We start from the raw sequence: 21,800 nt of genomic DNA on the forward strand, positions 1-21,800 counted from the left end.
AGCCGTGGTGCAGAGTTACAGCCACTCCGAGCCAGTCGCACATTGAGCTTCCCCCAAATGCGCTGTTTCGGTGGGCGTGTCAAGGGTGGGGGTGTGGCCCTGAGCAGCTTGCAGCCACCATGCGCTCTGTTTACAGTGGATGTATCGCAATGGCGAGCCGCACACAGCCTTTAGCCGTGTTCTGTAAATATTCTAGAACACACGGGAGTCCTGGAGCTCTATATCTAAATATTATCATATAGCCTACACAGATATCTATATCATATAATATATATTATCACGGCCAAAAGCTGTGTGAGCCGATATTATGAATCTCAAACGACCGCGTTGGGTTCTCCGACGTTCCTGGTTCTTCAATGTCCACATCAATGTGAATACACACACTGTAACGCAAGTGTTTCTTGTCGGTTCTTTGACGTGTCTTGTATTTCCACAACGAGACTGTCGTGGGGGTTATCTGAGCCATGGTTGAGAAGGAATTGGGGGAAAGGAACTTTGATTTGACTCGCTGAAGTACATGAACTGCGACATGCCGCCGGTTGCCGCGAGGCACCATCGCCCGGCAGCCGGCAGCGCGCGGTTCAGTCGACTTCAGGTTGATGTGAAAGTGGAAGAACCAGAGACGTCGCAGAACCCGACAAAGTCGTTTGTGATTCATAATATCGTCTGGAGGCGCACACAATATGTTATATGATATAGATATCTATGTATATGATATTATTTAGATTTAGAGCTCCAGGACTGTAACGCAAGTGACTCGAGACACGAGACTCGTATTGGGGGTTATCTCAGCCAAGGTTGAGAATGAATTGGGGGGAAGGAACTTTGGCTTTGACTCCCTCAAGAACATGAACCACGACATGGAGGAGAAAGGGATTGTTGGCGGCGAATGTCTCCCGCTTGAGCCTCGCTGAGGGACCACCGCCGGAGGCGGAGGTGCATAAGCGCTGCCCGGCAACCTTGGCTGAGATAACCCCCAATACGAGTCTCGTTGTAGAAATACCAGATACGAGAGTCCGACGTGTTATGCGCCATCACACCAACAGCAGAACGGTTATCCAAATAACAAGGAAGTGTACAACACTTGCGTTACAGTCCTGGAGCTCTATATCTAAATAATATCATATAATACATAGATATCTATATCATATAACATATTGTGTGCGCCTCCAGACGATATTATGAATCACAAACGACTTTGTCGGGTTCTGCGACGTCTCTGGTTCTTCCACTTTCACATCAACCTGAAGTCGACTGAACCGCGCGCTGCCTGCGGCCGGCTGCCCGCTGCCGGGCGATGGTGCCTCGCGGCAACCGGCGGCATGTCGCAGTTCATGTACTTCAGCGAGTCAAACCAAAGTTCCTTTCCCCCAATTCCTTCTCAACCATGGCTTAGATAACCCCCACGACAGTCTCGTTGTGGAAATACAAGACACGTCAAAGAACAGACAAGAAACACTTGCGTTACAGTGTGTGTGTTCACACACACACATGTGGCGCTCGCACGGTCGAGTCTCATTGGCGGGCCAACGTCTCTGGGCGGGCCAGGCAGAGTAAGGGGAGGAGCTGAGATTCCTCATGACGTCATGAGCACAGATTTCCAAATCAGCGCGCTTGAGCCTCCGTTTTTTCAAAGGCGAGCAGAACAGCTAGTACTCGTTTTACACCAAACGCAAGTTTTAGCCACTGGGGGACCATAGGCAGGCTAGGGGAACTCATATTTATGTTAGAAAACCTCATAAATTGAGATTTTCATGTCATGGGACCTTTAAGGTTAAAGGAAGGAGACAGACAATGTTGGATACAAGAACCTTAGAATTATTTATTTGAGTGAACTGAGCAAATGAGTTAGTGTGCATTTATTGGGAGTACCCCGAAACACGAACTAATGATTAACTAAATTGGAGGCAAATTCATTTTACATAACTGGAAGGACTGGAAGTTCTGTAATTGGACTAGCCAACTGTTGTATTGCTTCTCCCTGTAATTTTCTAAAGGGAACAGAATGTCAAAAAATATATTACCCAAGCTCACTTTCATTTTTGTTTTGGCTTTTTATAGGAAGTCCACACATGTACCATTTTCCGTCATTTTCTTTGAAGAGAGTCTGTGGTTTGGGGTATCCTCAAGCATACTGAGCAGTTCATTTTCTTCCTGTTATTCAATGATCCCATCATTCAGTGGTGATGAAATGGTGTGCCCTTAATTCCATTGCCGACACAGTTGAGAGAAGCACAGTTTTCGTTTCTTCTTTTTTAATGACATAGCATTTGTTCATTGTCAACAGGTGTCCCTTTTGTTTATTTTTCTCTCAGTTTAGTCGTGAGGTGCTCGGGGTGAAAGGGCAACCACGTGCAATTACTTAGCAGCTCAAGGCTGTTGGGTAAAAAAAAAAAAGGCCTTCAGCTTAGAAGGACGAAACATAATACCACAGGAGGAGCCTGAGGCCCCCCCTAGAGTAGTATCAAGCATCAGGTAGTAATAATGTCATGGTCTAACTGATAACAGCTGCCATTTGTCAGCCTTTTCATTAAGTAACAGGTTCTACACTCTGTAAATATATTGAATCACCAAACCTCCTTCTAAACAATGAAATGAATATATGTGCACCTTTTAGGCAGTCTCCTAATCCCCACATCATGCTCAGCACATGCTGTGCTGTTTGTTAGTCAACATCAACAACATTATCACTTGAGCTAGTGGGAATAACAATGAAAGAAACACCTAGATGGGTGCTTATTTATTGTTTAAATAAACAAAATGGTTATCCTACTAGCCATTAACCAGCATAAAGAGTTATTGTATAAGAATGATTTAATCGGTTTAACAATACATCCTTCAGGTTTATTTAACAAAGTGCAAAATTCCAACCGTAAGACATATTGTCTTTGTATGACATTTGAACTTCGTGACAATGTTTGCGCCAAGGTTGCAACTGTGGGTTGTGTTGATGACATTACTGATTGGTTATACCAAGCAGAGGTTTAGATGCAGTACTGTGAATCTACCTGTCTGCTGCATTAAGTGTTCATAATCAAAGTGAGGCCCGGTAAACTCTCCTCTAGTAATGCATGAGGCTAACATGCAGAGAAAGGCCAGGGCTTGTGTGAAGACCATTAATTCCATGCTTTGCTGATGAGTGGGTTTAATTAGTGGAAGACCTAGCCTTATCAACATCAGTGAAGACAAAGGGTGCTACTTATTGTTCATGGGCCCCGAGGGATATCGAAGATTCTTAGTTGACTGTTAAATCAAGGAATTATAATAATAAAGTCTGTACAATGGTATGCATTGTTTGGAGCAACTCTCAAAGGTACACATATTTCCTGGCATTACTGGACTACTTTATGCTACTACAAGCACATTTTCTTTTGATGCAACATGAATATATATGGGGACAGTTTGCAGCAGGCCAGTCAAGTAGCTCATAGCCTGTTCTGTTTACTGTCCTGTAAGAAAAAGCTGCCTTTTCTCACTGAACACACTATATGCAACAGCATAACATCATAAAATTAGTTCGTTTTTTATTCTTAGCCCGAGCTCAATGTTCGACAAACTCAGAGGTATTCAATAGCTTGCTTTTTGTCCTTCATTTAATCTATTGCCCTCCCTTTTAATAAACTTTTGCAATGTAATTAGTGGAGATATACAGTACTACGGATTTGCACAAACCATCAATCATAGTCTTAAGTGTTCAAAATTAGAGATCCCTAGGAGTCTCTCTGTGTTCTAGTTTGAGGCTTGCTTTGTTTCTAAATATAGTAATCTGAATGTCGTGTTGATTAAAGTGGTAAAGACCTTTGGGAGGAGATGCTTTAATGTCATTGAATGCTCCCCAAATTAAGAAGTAGTAGGTATTTGGTGCCAGGCTTCGGCAGGGTTGCTGTCTACAGCCTGAAGCTTTCAAATCCAAATGGCATTCCTATCCTTTCATTCTGTCTTTTTTTCCCCCTGTAAGTGAATAGGCAGGTAATCATGATACAAAATGTTTTGATACAGAGGGAACCAACCCCGTTAGTCAGGGTAACCAGGTTGCGGTCGTAATTGCACAGCTGAGGAATTAGCATAGGCCTACTTATCGCATTTCACATGGCTACAGGTAACCGGGTTACGGTAGCAGGTTGGAGGGACAGGCGGACTATGTTTTGGACGGATATTCAGGCTCTGTAATAAAACATGAACCTGTTCCCATTGTAGAACACATATTTATCTTTTTATTTTTCTAACTTAACCTCAGCTTGATGAGAGTGATACAATGGATCAATAGTTGTTGACTAATTTAGTTGGGCTGATAAACAAACACAAACAATTGCATACAAAACAAGACTTGTTATTTTTGGCCATATTGCCCATCTCTTCATCATGCTTTTTTGTCTTTCTTTTTTTGTTTTGTCTAGAGCTCTGGAGTGGGATGCATTGGAACATTGGAGGAAATATACGTAAAAGGTCAATTTTTTGATTGTTTCAAAGTTTGTAGGAGTTGTTAAAAAAAGAAACTTTAGCACGAAACCTGAGCAGGGCCATTTGACATCCTAAAGTGATTAAAACGTGCAGTTAACATTTGTGAGGCACTCGAAGATAAATCTACCTTGTCGGTATTATCTTGAGATTTCACTAACGGTGTTATATTCTCTTCCCTTCACAGGTATGGCCTCACAAGTTTTGGTCTACCCACCACACATTTATCAAACCCAGACAAGTGCCTTTTGCAGTGTGAAGAAACTCAAAGTCGAGCCGAGCAGCTGTGTTTACCATGAGAGGGCCCACCCGTGGACTTATCTGAACGGCAGATCCATCGGCATCGCACAAGCAACCAAACAAGCCCGCTCACTCGTGAGCCGAGAGCCGGCGGTGAGCACCAGAGTGCGTGGTGGACAACAGCACCCGGTGCAGACAGTGGTGGTACGCGGAGTAAAGAGGGAGCCGGCCGGTGAGAAGGAGGGGAAAGGCCCAGCCGAGGCTCAATTGCCCCAGGACGCAGACTTTGTCCCGTCGCAGGGTCAGCGGACACAACAGACAGAAACAGGAAGGGTGGGCAGAAGTGGAGCAGCAGGGGCAGGAGGAGGAGGAGGGGGAAGGGGAGAGGGCTGCCGAGAAGGCGGAGGCGGGGGCGACGTGGAGGAGGAAGGTGACGGGGAAGACGAGGACGGTGGAGGTTTGAACACAGCGGATAGCTTCCAGCGATGTGGGTTGAAACGTAAAAGTGAGGAGCTAGGAAAGCAAGGGAGCGCCATGCAGATAGTGGAGGAACTATCTATGTTACCTGCCATGTTGCAAACAACGAATGTCGGTAATGCAGCCGGGCCTACGGCTGCAGCAGTTGGGGCAGGGGCGGGGGTGCCCACAAAGCAGGTTGGCGGGGCAGGCGCAAGTGGAGGGGATGGGGACTACCAGTTGGTAAAGCATGAAGTGCTGTGTTCCATGAAGAACACCTACGAGGTGCTGGATTTCCTGGGCCGGGGCACATTTGGTCAGGTGGTTAAGTGCTGGAAGAGGGGCACGGGTGAGGTGGTAGCGGTGAAAATCCTCAAGAACCACCCGTCATACGCGCGGCAGGGCCAAATCGAGGTGGGAATTCTAGCCCGTCTCAGTGGGGAGAACGCAGACGAGCACAACCTGGTGCGAGCCTTTGAATGCTTCCAACACCGCAGCCACACCTGCCTGGTGTTTGAGATGCTGGAGCAGAACCTGTACGATTTCCTGAAGCAAAATAAGTTCAGCCCTCTGCCCCTGAAAGTGATCCGGCCCGTGCTACAGCAGGTTGCAACCGCCCTGAGAAAACTGAAGAGTATGGGCCTGATCCACGCGGACCTCAAGCCCGAGAACATAATGTTGGTGGACCCTGTGAGGCAGCCTTACAGGGTGAAGGTGATCGACTTCGGCTCGGCCAGCCATGTGTCCAAAGCGGTGTGCTCCACGTACCTCCAGTCCCGCTACTATAGGTGAGTTGGGGAAACTTGGGATACGAGGGGTTACGGGTGAAGTTCATTTTAGGTTTTACTCATGTGTTGTGACTAATGAGTAAAGCAGAGTTGTATGTGTCCTACCAAGGCAGAGCAAGGAAGTCCCACGCCGCACAACATCCTGCCCCCTGTAGGAGCCCAATACCATCTGTGGCTCCTAAAACATTGACCCCTGCAGTGTTTGCTGACAGGGAATACACTGTTTGTGTTCCTGCAGCTTGGGAACGGAAACCAATGGTCAAAAACATACTTTGACACAATGACTAAAGTCCATGACTGCTGGTAATGAATCAAACAAAGCACAGCCTTGAGAAATGCCCATGGTTTTGTCATTTAGACTTGCTAATTTGCAGTAGAATTACATTATTCCATTACCAATGTACTAGATGTAATGCAGGACCACGGAATCTTATTTTTACTTGGCCGAATTTCTTGGATGAGCGTATGGAAAATTGTGATTTATATGATATGGAAAAACTGATCTAGTTTATAAGAAAATAGGCCTGCAGAACTCTAAACCGTTATGCAAGAGGAAGAAGCGACCCAGTTCAGTCTCTGGTTTGTCTCTGCAGAGCAGGGCTGAATGTGAGGTGAGCACGATGTGAAGCAGTCTTTACAGTCTAGTGCTCAAATGGTCTCCATAGATGACTTAACGCCTTTGCTGTTGTTCTGTAGCCATCCTCATTAAGAAGTAAATTACTTCAAGACAGTCTTATCATTGGGAGGAAAGCATACTCCCCCTCTCTTAGGCAAGGAAGGTCATGTATATTTTTGTTGCACAGTATACAAGATGAAAATGTGAAATTCTAATGTGATTCGTGTATCTGTTACTGGCTACAGTCACCAGCACCACTGTAAAAGTTTAGTAAAGACCCCCTTGTCGGGGGTTGGGTCAAAGTAATTTAAACAATTCTTAATCGTAAAACAATTCATTCACAAATGTCCAGGCTCCAATTGTACACCTGCCACCAGCCAATGAGATATACATTTCACCAATTTGCAGGAAAATGTCAAAATTACCGGTCATTATTGCTTGAGTGTTTGATTTTTCCAATCTGCCAGGTAAAATACTAAATTTGACATAAACTGATTTTGGACCATTACAAAATGTCAATCATAATGAAGAAAAACCTGAAAATCTTGTTGTTTAATATTGTGTTAGATGCCGGCTCTTGTTGGCTATAGTACAAAATAATTTGCACCAGAATGTACTGTATACACAGCAGTGGCTGCCTGCTCCCAGGTCCCCAGGCCTCATCCCGCAGTTTCAAAGGTTAGCTTTGGTCATGCTGAAGGCTTAATTTAATGTGCGTCATCCAATTCCAATCCTGTGCCCCATGTCATCAGTAGCGGATGGAGAAAACACAGTCACTCACTCACACACTCACTCACTCACTCCCTCAAACAAACACACAGAGTGCCCTTTCTTTGATTACATTAGTAACCTATTTTGGTTATTAGGATTTGAATCGATATATTTTTAGACTTTAGATGTACAGTTCAGTCTGTTGTGGCAGGTCATTTGCCTACATTTGAATTAGTCCTCATAGTGGACTAGTAAAGCCCTGTGTGGTGACGGAAACACAAATAGGCAGGTTGGATGCCGTTCTCTGTTATTTCAGAGATTGAGACTCTGAGACTTCCTGTTTTGACAGTTGAGGTTAACGTTCTAAAAAATTCACCCAAAACAATCATGTTTTCCGTGCGTTCAACTTCAGGTACACTTTGGCTGCCATCTTTGGCTGCTTAGATTTTTACTAAAACGTGAGGTCAGACTCGGAGAGCAATGTATAACAGACCGTCTCTCTTCTGAATAACACGCACACATTCAGGACAAGCTAAACACCGTGGTCTGCATTCCTCTTCTGGTAAATGTACTATATTTCAGGAAGTGGCTCAAAATAGCTCTGTAGTCCTCTGCCGTACAGGAAGTCAGCTGTGCAGCTGTCTTGACTCTCAGCTCTGTCTACTACTGCTGGGGAAAGGTGTTCATTCTCAAAGGCTTGAAATCTAATTTCTTTGAATCATTTACGACACTTTGTGTCTTTCCCCCTTAAGTGAAATGATAACACGGTCTGGCTACAATTCATTCCGATTCTGCACTGGATTTAATTTGAATGTGGCCATCATTGAACTTTTTCCACGTTTCTTTTGACCCATATAACCACAATGAATGAAACACTATGTAACAAAATGTTAAATCGGTTAATCCTGTACAAAGTTGTAAATGTAGTATTATGTATGTAGTAGTATGTATGTAGCCTATACAGAGAAGGGCATTTATGAAACCTCAAAATGCAGTTATGTTTGGAGTGCCCCAGTGCCTCACCGGGTAAAGCCCGTACCCTTAAGGCTGACTTAGTCGCTGGGTCGCTTACGGAAGAGACCCGGGTTTGATTCCTGGCCATGATGATTTACTGCATGTCCTCCCCTCACTCTCCCCTTCCTGTCTAACTCTCACTGTATATTGCATGAATAAAGCATTTAAATGCTAAAATGAATCATAAAACAAAAGAATTGCATACATGGAAATATATTATATATTATATATATTATTATATTTTTTTTTTTTTCATTGTTGTCTGTTCAGAAGGGGCATTTCTATCAAATACATTTGCAGAGGATCTTGTTGCTTTCGTTCTTTTGTCTTTTGTCAACTTCTAGCAATAATATAGATGCCAGTTTGCCGAGAAGCACCCAAACAAACTGTGAGGGTGCAGTCACAGTGGGTGATGGGGTGCTTAAAATAGCTAATGGGAAGAGAGCCAATGTGGTTTGACTTCTATAGATGGTGAAACGAACGGGCGTCCAGAATGAAATGAGTGAAATGCTAGAGAGCTCTCACTTACTGATTCAAGGTCAACCGGTTCCAGCGTCAGCTGTTTTGCTTGTTTTATTTTGTGTGGGGTGGACACCGTGTGCTGTGAACCCACCACATCAACCTACTCTCCCTGTAGTTCCTCTGTCGTCCACTGATGCCCAGGAACTGTCTGGAGGCAGACATGTATTGTTGTATGCTTGACCGACTTTGATGAAAACAGTGTCTTTGATCAATCCAGATGAGCTTGTTTTGAGGTTAAATCTGGACCATTTGTATTTGACATGTGGCTTAAAACAGAGGGATTGTGTCATTCCTATCCAATAATGGGTAGGAATCATAAAACTGTTAAAGTCCCACCTTAAATTTACCATTAAGTCATTTAACAGACACTTTTACTTGACATAAACCCAGTCAAAATATTAAAAAAGCTTGTCAGAACCTAGTCCAAAATTGTGTTAACCAACCACCCTTTTTGATTCAAGATGGTTAAACAATTGAATGTATTCTAAGCATTCTTTGTTTGTGTGCTGCATATTCAGACACTATTATTGTGCAAAGTAATAGAATATAAACTGGACCCTTTACATCCTTTTACAATTAATTTGTACAACCACCTTGTGTGTTTTACACATAATGGTATTTCATAGTGACAGACTGTACACAGGTGGGCCTGGAATTTGTTGCTTTCTTTTTGCGTCGTCAGAATGTGGATTCCTCTGAAGGACTATAGGCTCAAACTGGTGTGGAATCCAACAGCGCAGATATTTGCGTTTCAGTTAGAAGTAGAAACTCAATGAAATTCCTTGCCCATGTTTTTTTTTCCATATGTATCATTCCACTGAAGTGCCCATAAATCCAGAGCTAGGACGTCACTGTTGTGTTGAACCTTCTCTGTGCTCCAATGAATAATTCAGAATTTAATGAGGGTGCATAGAATTACAGTCCCTCAAAGACTTCCAGAAAGGCTCCATTCTTCCATTATGGAGCCAGCGGTTTTGTAATTTCTTCTGTCATCAACATAACTTTCGCACACTTTCTAAACTTAGATCCCAGCATTGAATGTTAAATATAGAGATAATTTCTTTGCTTCTCGTATTCTTCATCTGTTTTAGCGATAGTGAAAATGATTCCTGGCTACCCTGATGTCAAACCATTTAATATCACATTTTACCTGCATTTGACTGTGCAACTTTATATGCTTATCTCAGCAGTGCCAGTGGTTGGGACAGGATTGAGATTTATGATAGGTGATGCCACATTATTTAAGCTTTGGTGTTCCCATGGGTAACCTTAACTCTGTTCATGCTGACTTGTATTTGTATAACATAGAATTGATCCATGAAAGGCAATCGGCCATGAATACAAAGTAGGTTTTCATCAATACCACAAGACGTATAAAAGTGCACAGGACCCTATGGTATACTAGCATACCGTGATGTAGACTTTGATGTTTGACTGTTTATTAGGATGAAGAAAAATCACTTTTCGTCTTAACTTGTAACCAAAGGCAAACCTATAATTGAGTTGTTGATGGGATTTTCCAATTAAATCTGCTTTCGCCTTTTTTACATTGAAACTAAAGACCAAATGTGCATTTTATGGAGTCCCTCTGTTATTGTACAATTGTCTTACATAACTCGAGATAGCCTGGAGCTCCAATGAATTCATGTCTTCAATAGCTGAGAAGTGCAATCATAAACAGGCACATCATTTTTTATGTTTAGTCACCACTGTCGGGCCCAAATTAATGGTTAGCTAAAAAAATAATAATTCCCTATCGCAAAGAAAACACATTTTATCTTCTCCGACATAGGGGATATCCCTGACCCTGCCTCCTGTGTGATGTCAGCACAGTGACGGACAGTTATTTTCCTTTAAGGTTGAAGGTTTCTTTGGTGACCTCTACATCCCCTGCCTGTTCTGGTATCCAGCCATGCATTATGTTTGTGTTTGTTCCGTGGACATTTAGCAGCCTTCCTTCTTGGCCTCTGTCGGGATGAGAGACCGATGGGCAGAGCAGGGAGGAAGGGAACCAGCTGTTGTAGTGAAGAAACAGGCGGTTGAACTCTGTGACTGGGGAAAGTCTTGATGCTATTGGGTAACGACAACCCACAAGGGAGTCGCAAAAATGTGCTAGAGGCTCTGAGGCCAAAACAATGATGCTTCCTCTTGGAATTTCAGGGGAACGGCAGATCCATCTAGTGTTGCCGCGTACTCCTAGGCTTCATTTGTCATTCAATTACATTTTCAGTTCTGGGTTGGCCCTGGCCGCAATACCTGTTGCAATGCAATGGTCCCACACTGGACCTGCTCCAGTTGTGTACTTAGGTTTGGTTCATCACCAATGTTGTGATTCCCCAAAAGTAAGGCTCAAGATTGAAGCTTCATGCTTGAATGCATTAATATTTACTAAATGAAGTGCAAAATAGATTATTCATAACTTGTGTTCATATTTTAGGTAACATCATCTGCTTGAGTTTGAAACATACGATTTGAATGTACAGGCAGCATATTCAGCCTAAGGATATCGCCAGACCACTGTGATGAGATTTATCGATATAGCCCTACACCTAAACCTAACCACCTATTGCTAATCTAGACCGTAGCCTCCGAGCCGTGAAAGCTAGTTATTCTTTTCTCTGTTTCATATTTACTGAAGGTGGTTTCTTGATAGGCTCGGTGATATGGAATTTTCTGGAGTATGTCATTTCAATTCAACCATGGTTGGACTTCCCCTGTACAGATGTGGCCAGTTCTTATTTTGTACACGTCACGTACACATTTATTCCTAACCGTTGAACCTAGGGCTGGGCGATTAATCGAATTTTGATCGCGATTACGATTTTAGCGTCAAACGATCAGAAAATTAACATAATCGAGTTATCCGATTTTTTGTTAATTATTATTATTATTATTATTATTTTTTTTTAACGATTTATAGAAAGGTCAGAACAGCTGGCCACATATCTGTATATCATTTTAGATTGGAACATTTTCTTTTTGACCATTTTGTGTATTTTTTTAAGGCGTAATTTCAAAGTTCTCAGTTACAACGTTTTTTTTGGGAGAGACATGGTGAATAAATACAACACGTTTTCAGACTCAAAGATAATCGCTTGAATAATCGTGATTTCAATATTGACCAAAATAATCGTGATTATGATTTTTCCCATAATCGAGCAGCCCTAGTTGAACCGCATAAAGGCATCACATTACAGACGAAATACCCCTAATGCTGGACTGGTGAATAATACTAAATCATGTCCTTATCTCTCTCGATTTCTGACTTTGTCAACAGGTTTTTAATTTAAGAACTGGTCAAGGCTGGACAGCCGTGGATGTTTTGGTTTTGCTATTGTTTTGGATTGTGTATTGTTGGAGTGCTTATTGTGTTATCTGCACGTTCAAATCTAGGAACTTCCCAGTTGTGTTTTGAGTAGAAAGCCAGTCCGTTTCTCGTCATTATGTAAAATCCTTCATACTCTCAGCCCCCCCCCCCCCCCAAAAATACTTAATTTCCTTCAATCATGTATCTGAATGGTTTCATCTAATGAAGATGCCACTCTGGGCCCTATTTAAACGGTCTGAAACGCAAGTGAGAAGCAAGTAGCTTTGTGGGCGGTTCTATGGCGGATAAATGACTAAAAAGGGTTGGCCTGAAGTAGCCTAATTACCCGTAGGTGTGGTTTGGGTGAAACGTGCAATAAACCAATGAGAGTGCCATCTCCCATCTATCCCCTTTAAGAGCCATGAGCACATTTGAATCTGAAGAGTTGATATTTTGACATCGTGTTTGCAGTCACCGATGAGACAGATGCATGACCGCATGAATTTTAAACTCAAATGGCTCAGTTTATGGCCAAATAATATGGATAATTGATAATTCACACATTTTTTTTCTTCCAGCGTTTTCTTCCACAACTTCAGAAAAACTGAGTCCTCAAATAAATTTCGGCAAAGAAAACTTAACACGCGTATGATATGTGGTAACTGTGGTTCTATTTAATGATGTACGCAATACATTAACCAACATCGTTTCTCACCAGTATTATATGCATTATCGTTATCGACTTGTGTTCCTAATATGCATGTGTTAATATACATTGCCAAGGACTGTATTATGCGTTAAGTGTTTAGTTTGCGTGTGTTTAAACAGATGGATGCACACAAGCGCGCCCACATTCATTAATTATTTTACACACACACACACACGCGCGCCCGCATTCGTTCATGCTTTTTAACACTCACTCGCGGTAATTTTTTTTTTTCGCATGATCAAATACTCATCAATCCTAAAAGTTATGGGTTTGTACACGATGTCTGTGTTAAGAAAATATGTGTTTTCTGTACGGTGTTTGCAGATGCATTGATTTAAAAGTACAACTTATTACCGCTGTTCTTTCCCAAATAATTTACCAAGAATGTGTGGCTAGGTAGATGAGAGAAGCAATGTGTATGCGCGAGGTGCACAAGCAACATTATGCATGCGCCCTTAAAATAGCATCTGAACAACGTGGTTTAAAGGCAGTGACGATACACGCGCCACTGCCTTTAAACCAGGTATTTCCTGGTTTGTGGCGGAATTGTTTTCTGAAACTGCAAAATAGCACCAGGGAACGTTTGCGCAAGCAATCCTCCTTTCGCCGAACCGCCCCTTGGGGCGCAAGATCATTCCCTTATTTACTGATGCGCGGCGGTGGAGGGAAAATAACGCTCTGCGCCAGTTACAAACTAGCAACGATACATGCGTCAGTGTAAAAAGTAAATTGCGCTGGATGCAAGATAGGGCCATCTGTGTTGATGACCCATGGCTCCAAAGGACTTTAATCTAAAGTAAGAGACCTTTATAGTACACGTATAGAGCACGTTTGAACTATATTGCTCACTGTTATCATTCTTGGCTCATTGATTAATTAAGCCATTGATCCTGTGCCTCATAGTTTCTTTTTTTTCAGATCTGACAGTGATCCTGTATTGAAACACATTTTCCCGTTAAATCTATTAGAGAGATCTGAGCCTAGTCTTTTTTTTTTCTTTTTTTTTTAATTTTAGATCAAGTGGTTAACAGAAATCAATTAGTCTGTTTAATGGGAATTAGGGCTGAACGATTTGGGGAAGCAATCTAATTGTGATTATTTTGACCAATATTGCAATTGCGATTTAATGTGCGATTTTTATAATTTATTAAGTTCATTATGTTGTGTATTATTCACTAAAAAAGAAATAAATCATTCTTTAGTATGACCAACACAACATCGGAAGCAGTCAACATAAAAACTGCTCTTTCCATTAGGCCAGGCTGATTAATTTATATTATAAACTTCTTTATTTTACTATTGAATGGTAAAATAAAAATAAATGAATCTTACTGATTTCCAGTCAGTAACGGTAACAAATCACTTTTTTTTTTAAATCGCAGCCTTTGCGATTTGCATACCGCCTTCTATTACATCGCGATTTCGATTTGAATTTGATTAATCGTTCAGCCCTAATGGAAATATAGAATTACTGTGTGTGTGTGTGTGTGTGTGTGTGTGTCTGCGTGTGTGTGTCTGCGTGTGTGTATCTTGCTGCCCCTTTCACTGTTCTTGAACCTCCCTCTGGTCTGCACTGCATATCCTAAGAAAATAAATTACATTTGGTTTCCAGGAATACCAGTGAGGACATATGAGCTGGATTGATTGTTTTCTAGTTGGTATAGATGGACTCCTACAAATGTCTCCTTCTGCCACATACATTTTGGTAAATGAATAGTAGTTTATCAATCTTTTAACAGCGCCGTTAGTTTTGGAAGTGGAAGCTTTCCTAGTAATTAAAACGTCATTTCACAAGCCCCCTTGCCTCATGTCACAATCCAAGCAGCTTTGGGTTGCTTGGATTGTGACCCTAACCCTTTTTTTGGAGAGCAAACATTAGTCGGTATTGGTCGTAGGTCGGTTGCGCAGAAAACGCTATGTTGTTGTAGTTATGCAATTGTGCTGTGTATCCATTTTTACAGGGGCTCCTGTAATACGATATCTGGCCTGTAATATGCATTTAGATTCCTTGGATGTAAATGTCTCCTTCCTCTTGGAGAGAAAAAAGCATAATCTTTTAATGTCAGTGGATGCATAAGCTGTTTTGGTGCAAGGTTGTCAAGTGTACCTCCATGGCATATTTCTATAAACATCCGGATATGATTTGTGTGAAAGTCCAAGGTAAACATAATTATAAATCGAGTGCTTTGAGAGATTTAACGCTGCGTTGTGACAGCCACCGCTTCATCCTGAGTTGTGAACCGTCAGCACCACCCAACGTCTGATCCCAAACTATGTTAAGAGATTGTTTTCTTTCTGATGTCCATGCCCTGTTCAGGTTTATCCACTGTAGTGGATCTTTTTTCCAAAATGTGCATACTCACCAATGATAATCAAGCGCAGTCAGAACATAAGGCATTGTAACTAGCGGTTGAATTTGATCATAACCCCACACTCTCCTGATTGCTTATACATAGTAAGTAGCTTCTAAGTAGTTCAAAGTTTGCATTCTTTGCATTGAGCTGGCCAACAGGTTGTATTCCCATACTTAAGTGTTTCTATGGCCCTTGCTTAGGCAACCAATTGCCTTGTCTACCTGGAAAACCGACATGGTTAATGGAGGTTATTGGTTCAATAAATTGAGGAATGCATTTTCTACACTGTCGTACACATGTTGTCATTTTCTCTTTAATAAGGTGTACATAATTGTTGCATGTCATGCACATGTTTGTCAGGTCTGTGTTATTGACTTTCCTACCTTAGGCATGAGTCAAAGACTTGTATTGCACCGAATAAGACAATAACAGGATCAGCTTATCCACTGAACTCAACAGTCGGTTCCTTTTGGCTCTTCACATCTTGGCTGCAGATTAAATAAGTTATGCAAATAAGATAAGAATCGCGTAAGTAGGTGTACATGCTCTGAATTTATATTATACAATTCAGGCCTGCAATTAACTATATGATCACCTCCTTATGCTGACTGCACGGTGGTTACTTAAATGTCAATGTAAAACATAAATTGTGACAGCTTGAGGGTCTGGAGGTGAAACTACAGAGTCAGTGAATATTGAATGTGTCTTTTTTTAAGCGTTGTGATCTCAAAAGGTGAAGGGATGAGCGTAAGAATAGCCAGGCAGTGTTGCATAGAATCAACTGATGCGCCGGTCGGAAAATGGATGTACTTCTTAAATATACCATAGTCTTTGAAGCTGAAATGGTTGACATGCCTGCCTGCTGGGTTTCTGCAGCTATGCTACACTGTACCAGCTGCGCCATGCATTTGCTTTTACCATGAGATTGAATATCTGGAGCTTATTTTGGTGGTGCCTAGTTTGGCTGTTGCCAGCCATACGCATGTTCCATCGCTCACCACAGTGACCTAAGACGAAAGGATTTCACAGCCAGGCTGTCTACCTCTCTCTCTAGATAGACTCGGTATTAAAGCACCTGTCCTGCTTTGTATTTCTAACTTAGTCAGTCAAAAAGCTCATAGGGGCTACAAGAGTTTTGGTGGTGTGTTTTATTTGTTGTTTTTTGTTTTGTAATTTTTATTGCAGTGAAGGATCATGGTCACACGCTTCTATATGTACTGCAGCAACTTGGAATAGATTTAAAGACCCATCATTTACTAGAATCCAACCACAATAACATCGCGGCTTAGCACGCATGTCTGTCTTAAATTGGTGGCGAGGGAAAGGCACTTGGCCAGCATGCTGAAGAGGATACGTGACACATTTTGGCACTCATTTAAACAAAAATGGGTGTAAACAAAGAAACAAAGCTTTCTTCATGGTTGGGTTTATGTGTTAAACAAATACCTCAATACACTAAAACTTCTTCTTCTTACTTCTTTCCATTGCCTCTGTGTTCTAGTAATAAGTTAACATGAATTAGTTGATTACTGCATCGTCATAATATTGAGCCATATGGAGACATGTACCAGGACTTGTAGGAAATGGGTTGTGTTCAAAACATTGGCCCAGGGACAATTGTCAGGCGGTCTTACCCATATGGATGCTGACAGGGCTGCGTCAGCAGCACCTACCCGGTGGACAACCTATCACGGTGCTATTACGGTGTTACTTGCGGTTACAGTAAGTAGCACTTAGCTTCAGGACAGAGTAGTGACTGCGCTCCTAATTCTCCCAGCGCTTAGTACCAGACGACTCAGCCTCTCTTAAGTTCTAACCCCCCGGCCACGCTGACCTGCTAACCCACTAGCTTATCCCCTTGACTTCCGGCTGGATGGGACCCACAGAGATAGCTGGCTCACAACTGTTGCTGTCACATTGTCAAGCAGCACACCTGAGCTCCTTTCAGCAGAAGAGCCACAGCATCTGCTTTAAGCAGCTGTGTGGCTAATGGCGTTGTTTAATGGAGAATACAATGACAATAGCAAGCGTGTGTAGACGATGACTTGAATATGACCTTTTGTGGAAGTTATTTAAAGTGAACTCAACGTTTGTGTTTTTGCCTAGGAGATTTTTAACTATTCCATTATCTGATCCATCATTATTAATAATCAGCATTGTTCTGCTTACATTTCCACACTTCTCTTTGGAGAAAAAGGAACAGGGTTTTCAAGTTATCATCTCTGTCAAAGTCTGCGCTACTTCCTTGCTTTCCAAAAAGGATACTTTTTCAGTCAATAGTTTCTGCTCATGTCTCTCTGTGCTCCTGTTACAGGTCCTAGTCAAATTCTGAATTGGGTATACATTTGTTAATGGTCGTCTAGGTCAGTGAGTCGCGTCAGCTTGTTTTGCTGCTGCAGGTGCCACTGCCATATTTGGGCAGTCACTTACAAGGTCTATAATGCTATGCATCAACTTTTGTTTTGACAGCTCCTTGACAGTTGTGTATTTTGCTTCCCCTTTGCAGGGCTCCAGAGATTATCCTGGGACTGCAGTTTTGTGAAGCCATAGATATGTGGTCGCTGGGCTGTGTGATAGCAGAGCTCTTCCTGGGATGGCCTCTGTACCCGGGCTCCCTGGAGTATGACCAGGTAAACAGCCTCTAATTCCTCACTTATTAGCTGTAAGCCGCTCTTATGTTATTGTGGTTTCCCTCCTCCCGCCTTTTGTATGTGGCATTTGCCTCTATTCCCCCACCCACTTCCTGTCTCTGTGATCATAAACGGAAGCTTTGTACCCCTACTCATGACTGGTTTCTTTCTCTGACGCATCTTTCTCTTTATGTGTCTATTTTCAGTTTAGACGGTCCCTTGATTTGCGTGTGGATAACAGTGTTGACAGATAAAGTTTTTCAATTTGCTAGAACATGTTTGTCCTCATTCCTTCACCTAACTCCTCTTATCACTTTTGTGACACCCCCCTAGGATTGTCCAAACAGCTGACCCTCCAGTCACACATCTCCAGTAACACAATGCTTGCCCTCTGTTATCCTAACTACATTAGCCATACACTAGTCTTATCCTTCCCTCTTGTCCTCTGCTGGACCTGTCAGTCGGGAAGATGGATGAAAATAAGCAGAATGGTTTGGTCTCATGATGGTCAGGCTGTGGCTGAGTATGTGAGGACACCCTTCTCTCAAGCCAGTTGTCTTAAAGAAAGGGTGAGAAAAAGGGATGGTCACCACCAAGCCCATGTGGCTAAAATCTAGTATATGTGATTCTCTCCCTAGCTAAAGAGGTTTTTGCTGTGTACCCAATAAGATAGAAAAAGCACTCGGGGAGAACACTGGGCTTGTGAGAAGTTGCAGGGAAGAAACAAAGGGTAGAAGAAGCATGGCTTATTTGAGACAAGAGCGGGACCCCAGCCTCTGGTGGAAGGCTGTAACAGGCCCAGAGAGTGGTGTTGTTTTCCATAGTTAGTAGGAATGAGGCCTCTTTGTGGTAGACTGAACCGTCTGGCGGGGGTGGGTGTTTGTGGGGTGCCCTACTCAGACTTCTTGGGATGAGACAGATTCAGGCTTATGCAGAGCGGCTTCCACCCCAGGAGTCCATCTAGCCTGACGCTGTCCAACAGAGAGCATCAGGCTAGGCTTGAAGCATGTCTGCTGATGCAGGGACTGCCCCATGCCTTATGCTGCATTACAGCACTCGGGGGGGCCCCACTGCAGACCACGGCTCTGCCAACCTATTTTTATGCGTGGCATATTTTTTCAAACTCTCCCCAGGCCTATGACAGAAGGGCGAACTCAACACCTCCTAAAAGAGACCCGACCACCTCCTTGGTAGAGTTAGGCTAAATATATGAATCTGTTTTTGTACGGGCAGATCAGAGTTTCACCAAAGCTTCTTCAAGCAGGCGAGGTTCTTCAGAAGGGTCCCCACTGGGAGGGGTGGGAAAGCCTCAGACCGACAGACGGATAGGGAAGCCTGAGGGCGGGGAGGGAGGACAGACCACGTGCTGGAAAGAAAAAAAACGATTTTAGACCCAGATGAAGAGTCAAAACCTCATGAAAACGAGGTGGAAAAAGCGAAAAAGGGGGTAGAATCCGGCAGACTTTTCTTTTTTTGGCAGATGCCGTTAAGGCACTGACCTTTTGAACAAACAGAAACCCAGAGAACGCCACCGTGTAACTTTTAAGAATGAACAATAAACCGATTTGGTTGTGTCTGGATCAGCCATGCGTTGCAGCAGTCCAATTAAATGTACCTATCTTAAAATCTTACTGAATCTTTGATATTTAAAGTTTGGGGCTTGTGCTATTGCTGGCACTAAAATGGACTACTGACTGTTACATTGCTGAAGGTAATTTGTGAGGAATTCCTGGGAGCTTAAGCCAAAGAGACGTTTTGGCTGACTAGACTCAAACGTGATTTGAGTCTGATCAAACGATCCTAAAGCGCAACTCACCGTTCAACTCACAGTCCTGTAGTAATGACCCGTTTAACTTTGACTCTTTGGACGCTCCCAATTTGCACCCCGGAAGACTCTCACTACACCGATGGTGTCGTTGGGGCCTGCTTAGGCCATTTTCAATACTAATAGCCACTAAATGTTGAATTCATCACATGTCGTTCCGCACATAGGACCGTGGCCGGAGGCTAATTGTGTCACAGGCTCTCTTCTGTTTCCCAGCATGCCTCTGGTGTGGGATGACACAGAGTCGTCCTGCAAGGCTCGGCTGCCGGAGCCCCCCAGGGGCTGCTTCTGCTGTCCCCCCCCTCCTCAAGCCCCCCCCCTCTTATCTTTCTGCATGGGGTCTGGTTCCATCCCACGCAGCACAATGTATTTTTAACTCCCAACTCTTTCCCCTGGCTCCCCCCATCCTCACCCCCCCCCCCACCCCTCCCCCCATCGCCTCACTTACCTCCCCACTATTACCATTTCAGTAGTAGCGTGTGCCTAAGGAGGGCTGCAGCTTCCCAGCTCCCCCCTCCCCTCCCCCCATCGTCTTGTACCCACCCCCATCGCCTCACTTACCTCCCCACTATTACCATTTCAGTAGTACCTAAGGAGGGCTGCTTCCCGGCTCTTCCTGTGTCGCGCGACAGCCCTGCTCAATACTCGGACGGCCTTTCAGCCCCCCACCCGGCTATAGATAGCCCTGCCACTCTTGATACCTGGGAATTCCTCCACCCCCTATCTCCCTCTCCCTGTGTGCTTCTCATCTTGTCCGGCTCTTCAATTGTGTTTATCTGGATCTCTGTCTCTCACCCTTGTATTGTGTTGCAGGCAGGAGACAGATTATGCTGTCGTAAGTGTTTGTTTTCATTAGGCTGGTGGGCTGGAGGGAGAGAAGTGTGTGTGTGTGTGTGTGTGTGTGTGTGTGTGTGTGTGTGTGTGTGTGTGTGTGTGTGTGTGTGTGTGTGTGTGTGTGTGTGTGTGTGTGTGTGTGTGTGTGTGTGTGTGTGTGTGTGTGTGATAAAATGCAACACTTCATGTTTTGTCATTCCTTTCTTTTATGTTCGTTATTATGCTAATTCAACCCTGGTGTCGCTTTGGTCCTCGATGCCCCCAGAAAAGAAGAAATTTTATGGAAAAGACTATAAACAGCTAGTGCATGTGCAGTCCTATGATGGCATAAGTATTGTTTGCCTGGCGGACATCCCGATTTATACATCCTAAAATTATGTCTTCTTCTACTGACAGCTCCTTTCAAGAGGAACACTGTGCTTTGTTTAAGCCAGGGAGTGATTCATGAATTCCAACATTACCAGGCCCCAGGAGCAACACAAGGAATGCATGGTGGCCAGCTCCCTAAACTCAGGGCCCCAGCTCCATGGAGGAGGTGTATGATGGACATTGTCGTTTCAATTAGGGGGGCGGTGGAGTTTTGACACTAAGGTGTTATCGATTAGGAGTCCCGCCTGGTTGGTCGTCGAAGTAAACAACTTCTGTTTGCATTGTCATTATGAATGCCTCTTTGTATAGAAGCGTGTTCTATTTTGCCTGCTCCCTGAGCCACAGCCTCCTATCTGCGGCTACAGGCCTGAGCTTGTTGCTAAGCTCTCTTTAAACCCGTAGGTTTACGTCAGTGGGTTCGTCAGAAAGGCTGCTGTGGCACGCCTTTCACCAAAAGCAAGGGTTTTTCTGCACTAGGAATTTCCCTATCCTCGCTGTTTTTTCTTGTTTCGGTTCATAATTGCAGTTCCTGTAATGGGTCACCGCAGCGGCATTTCAAAGCGGCTTTAAACGCTGCACAAAAGCATGTGAATGTAAACATAAGTTAACCAGCGCCTCTCCTGTTGTACCCCTGATGTAGTCTGAGGGACAGAATGGGACTAAACTGCAAGACATTTTGAGTGACGATGTGCCTTGCCATACATGTCTAAATCAAATATGGTAGCGAGAGCAGTGACGGGTGAATAAAGTGTCCCGCACCTGCACAGTGCACATAGGCCGTAACTAAGGAGCACGCCCACGTTGTTTTATAAAGCGAGGTGATTTAGGTGTGCCTTTGGTGAGGCGCTCCTTCATTGTGTCAAGCCCTAATGACAAAGAGTAGAGGAGGTGTGACATGACCACCGTACAGGCCATCACAATCCAAGGGGATGCAGTCTCTCATGGCCCCGGGTACAATATAGTGATG

General features: G+C 43.4%; 1 protein-coding gene across 9 annotated transcripts in view; it reads left to right on the forward strand.

Annotated features, from left to right (window-relative positions):
• Nucleotides 1–21,800, forward strand: part of hipk3b (homeodomain interacting protein kinase 3b) — a 40,418-nt gene that overhangs the window by 2,144 nt on the left and 16,474 nt on the right. For 8 of the 9 annotated variants that reach the window (XM_060071504.1, XM_060071509.1, XM_060071505.1 and 5 more), the window contains exons 2-3: nucleotides 4,646–5,942; nucleotides 17,682–17,805. In XM_060071504.1, the coding sequence (XP_059927487.1) occupies nucleotides 4,646–5,942; nucleotides 17,682–17,805 (1,421 nt within the window). Of the gene's footprint in view, nucleotides 1–4,397; nucleotides 4,447–4,645; nucleotides 5,943–17,681; nucleotides 17,806–21,800 lie in introns of all 9 variants that reach the window. The other variant, XM_060071507.1, reaches the window with a different exon arrangement.

This window comes from Gadus macrocephalus, chromosome 14, assembly GCF_031168955.1.
Source record: "Gadus macrocephalus chromosome 14, ASM3116895v1".
Taxonomy (NCBI): domain Eukaryota; kingdom Metazoa; phylum Chordata; class Actinopteri; order Gadiformes; family Gadidae; genus Gadus; species Gadus macrocephalus.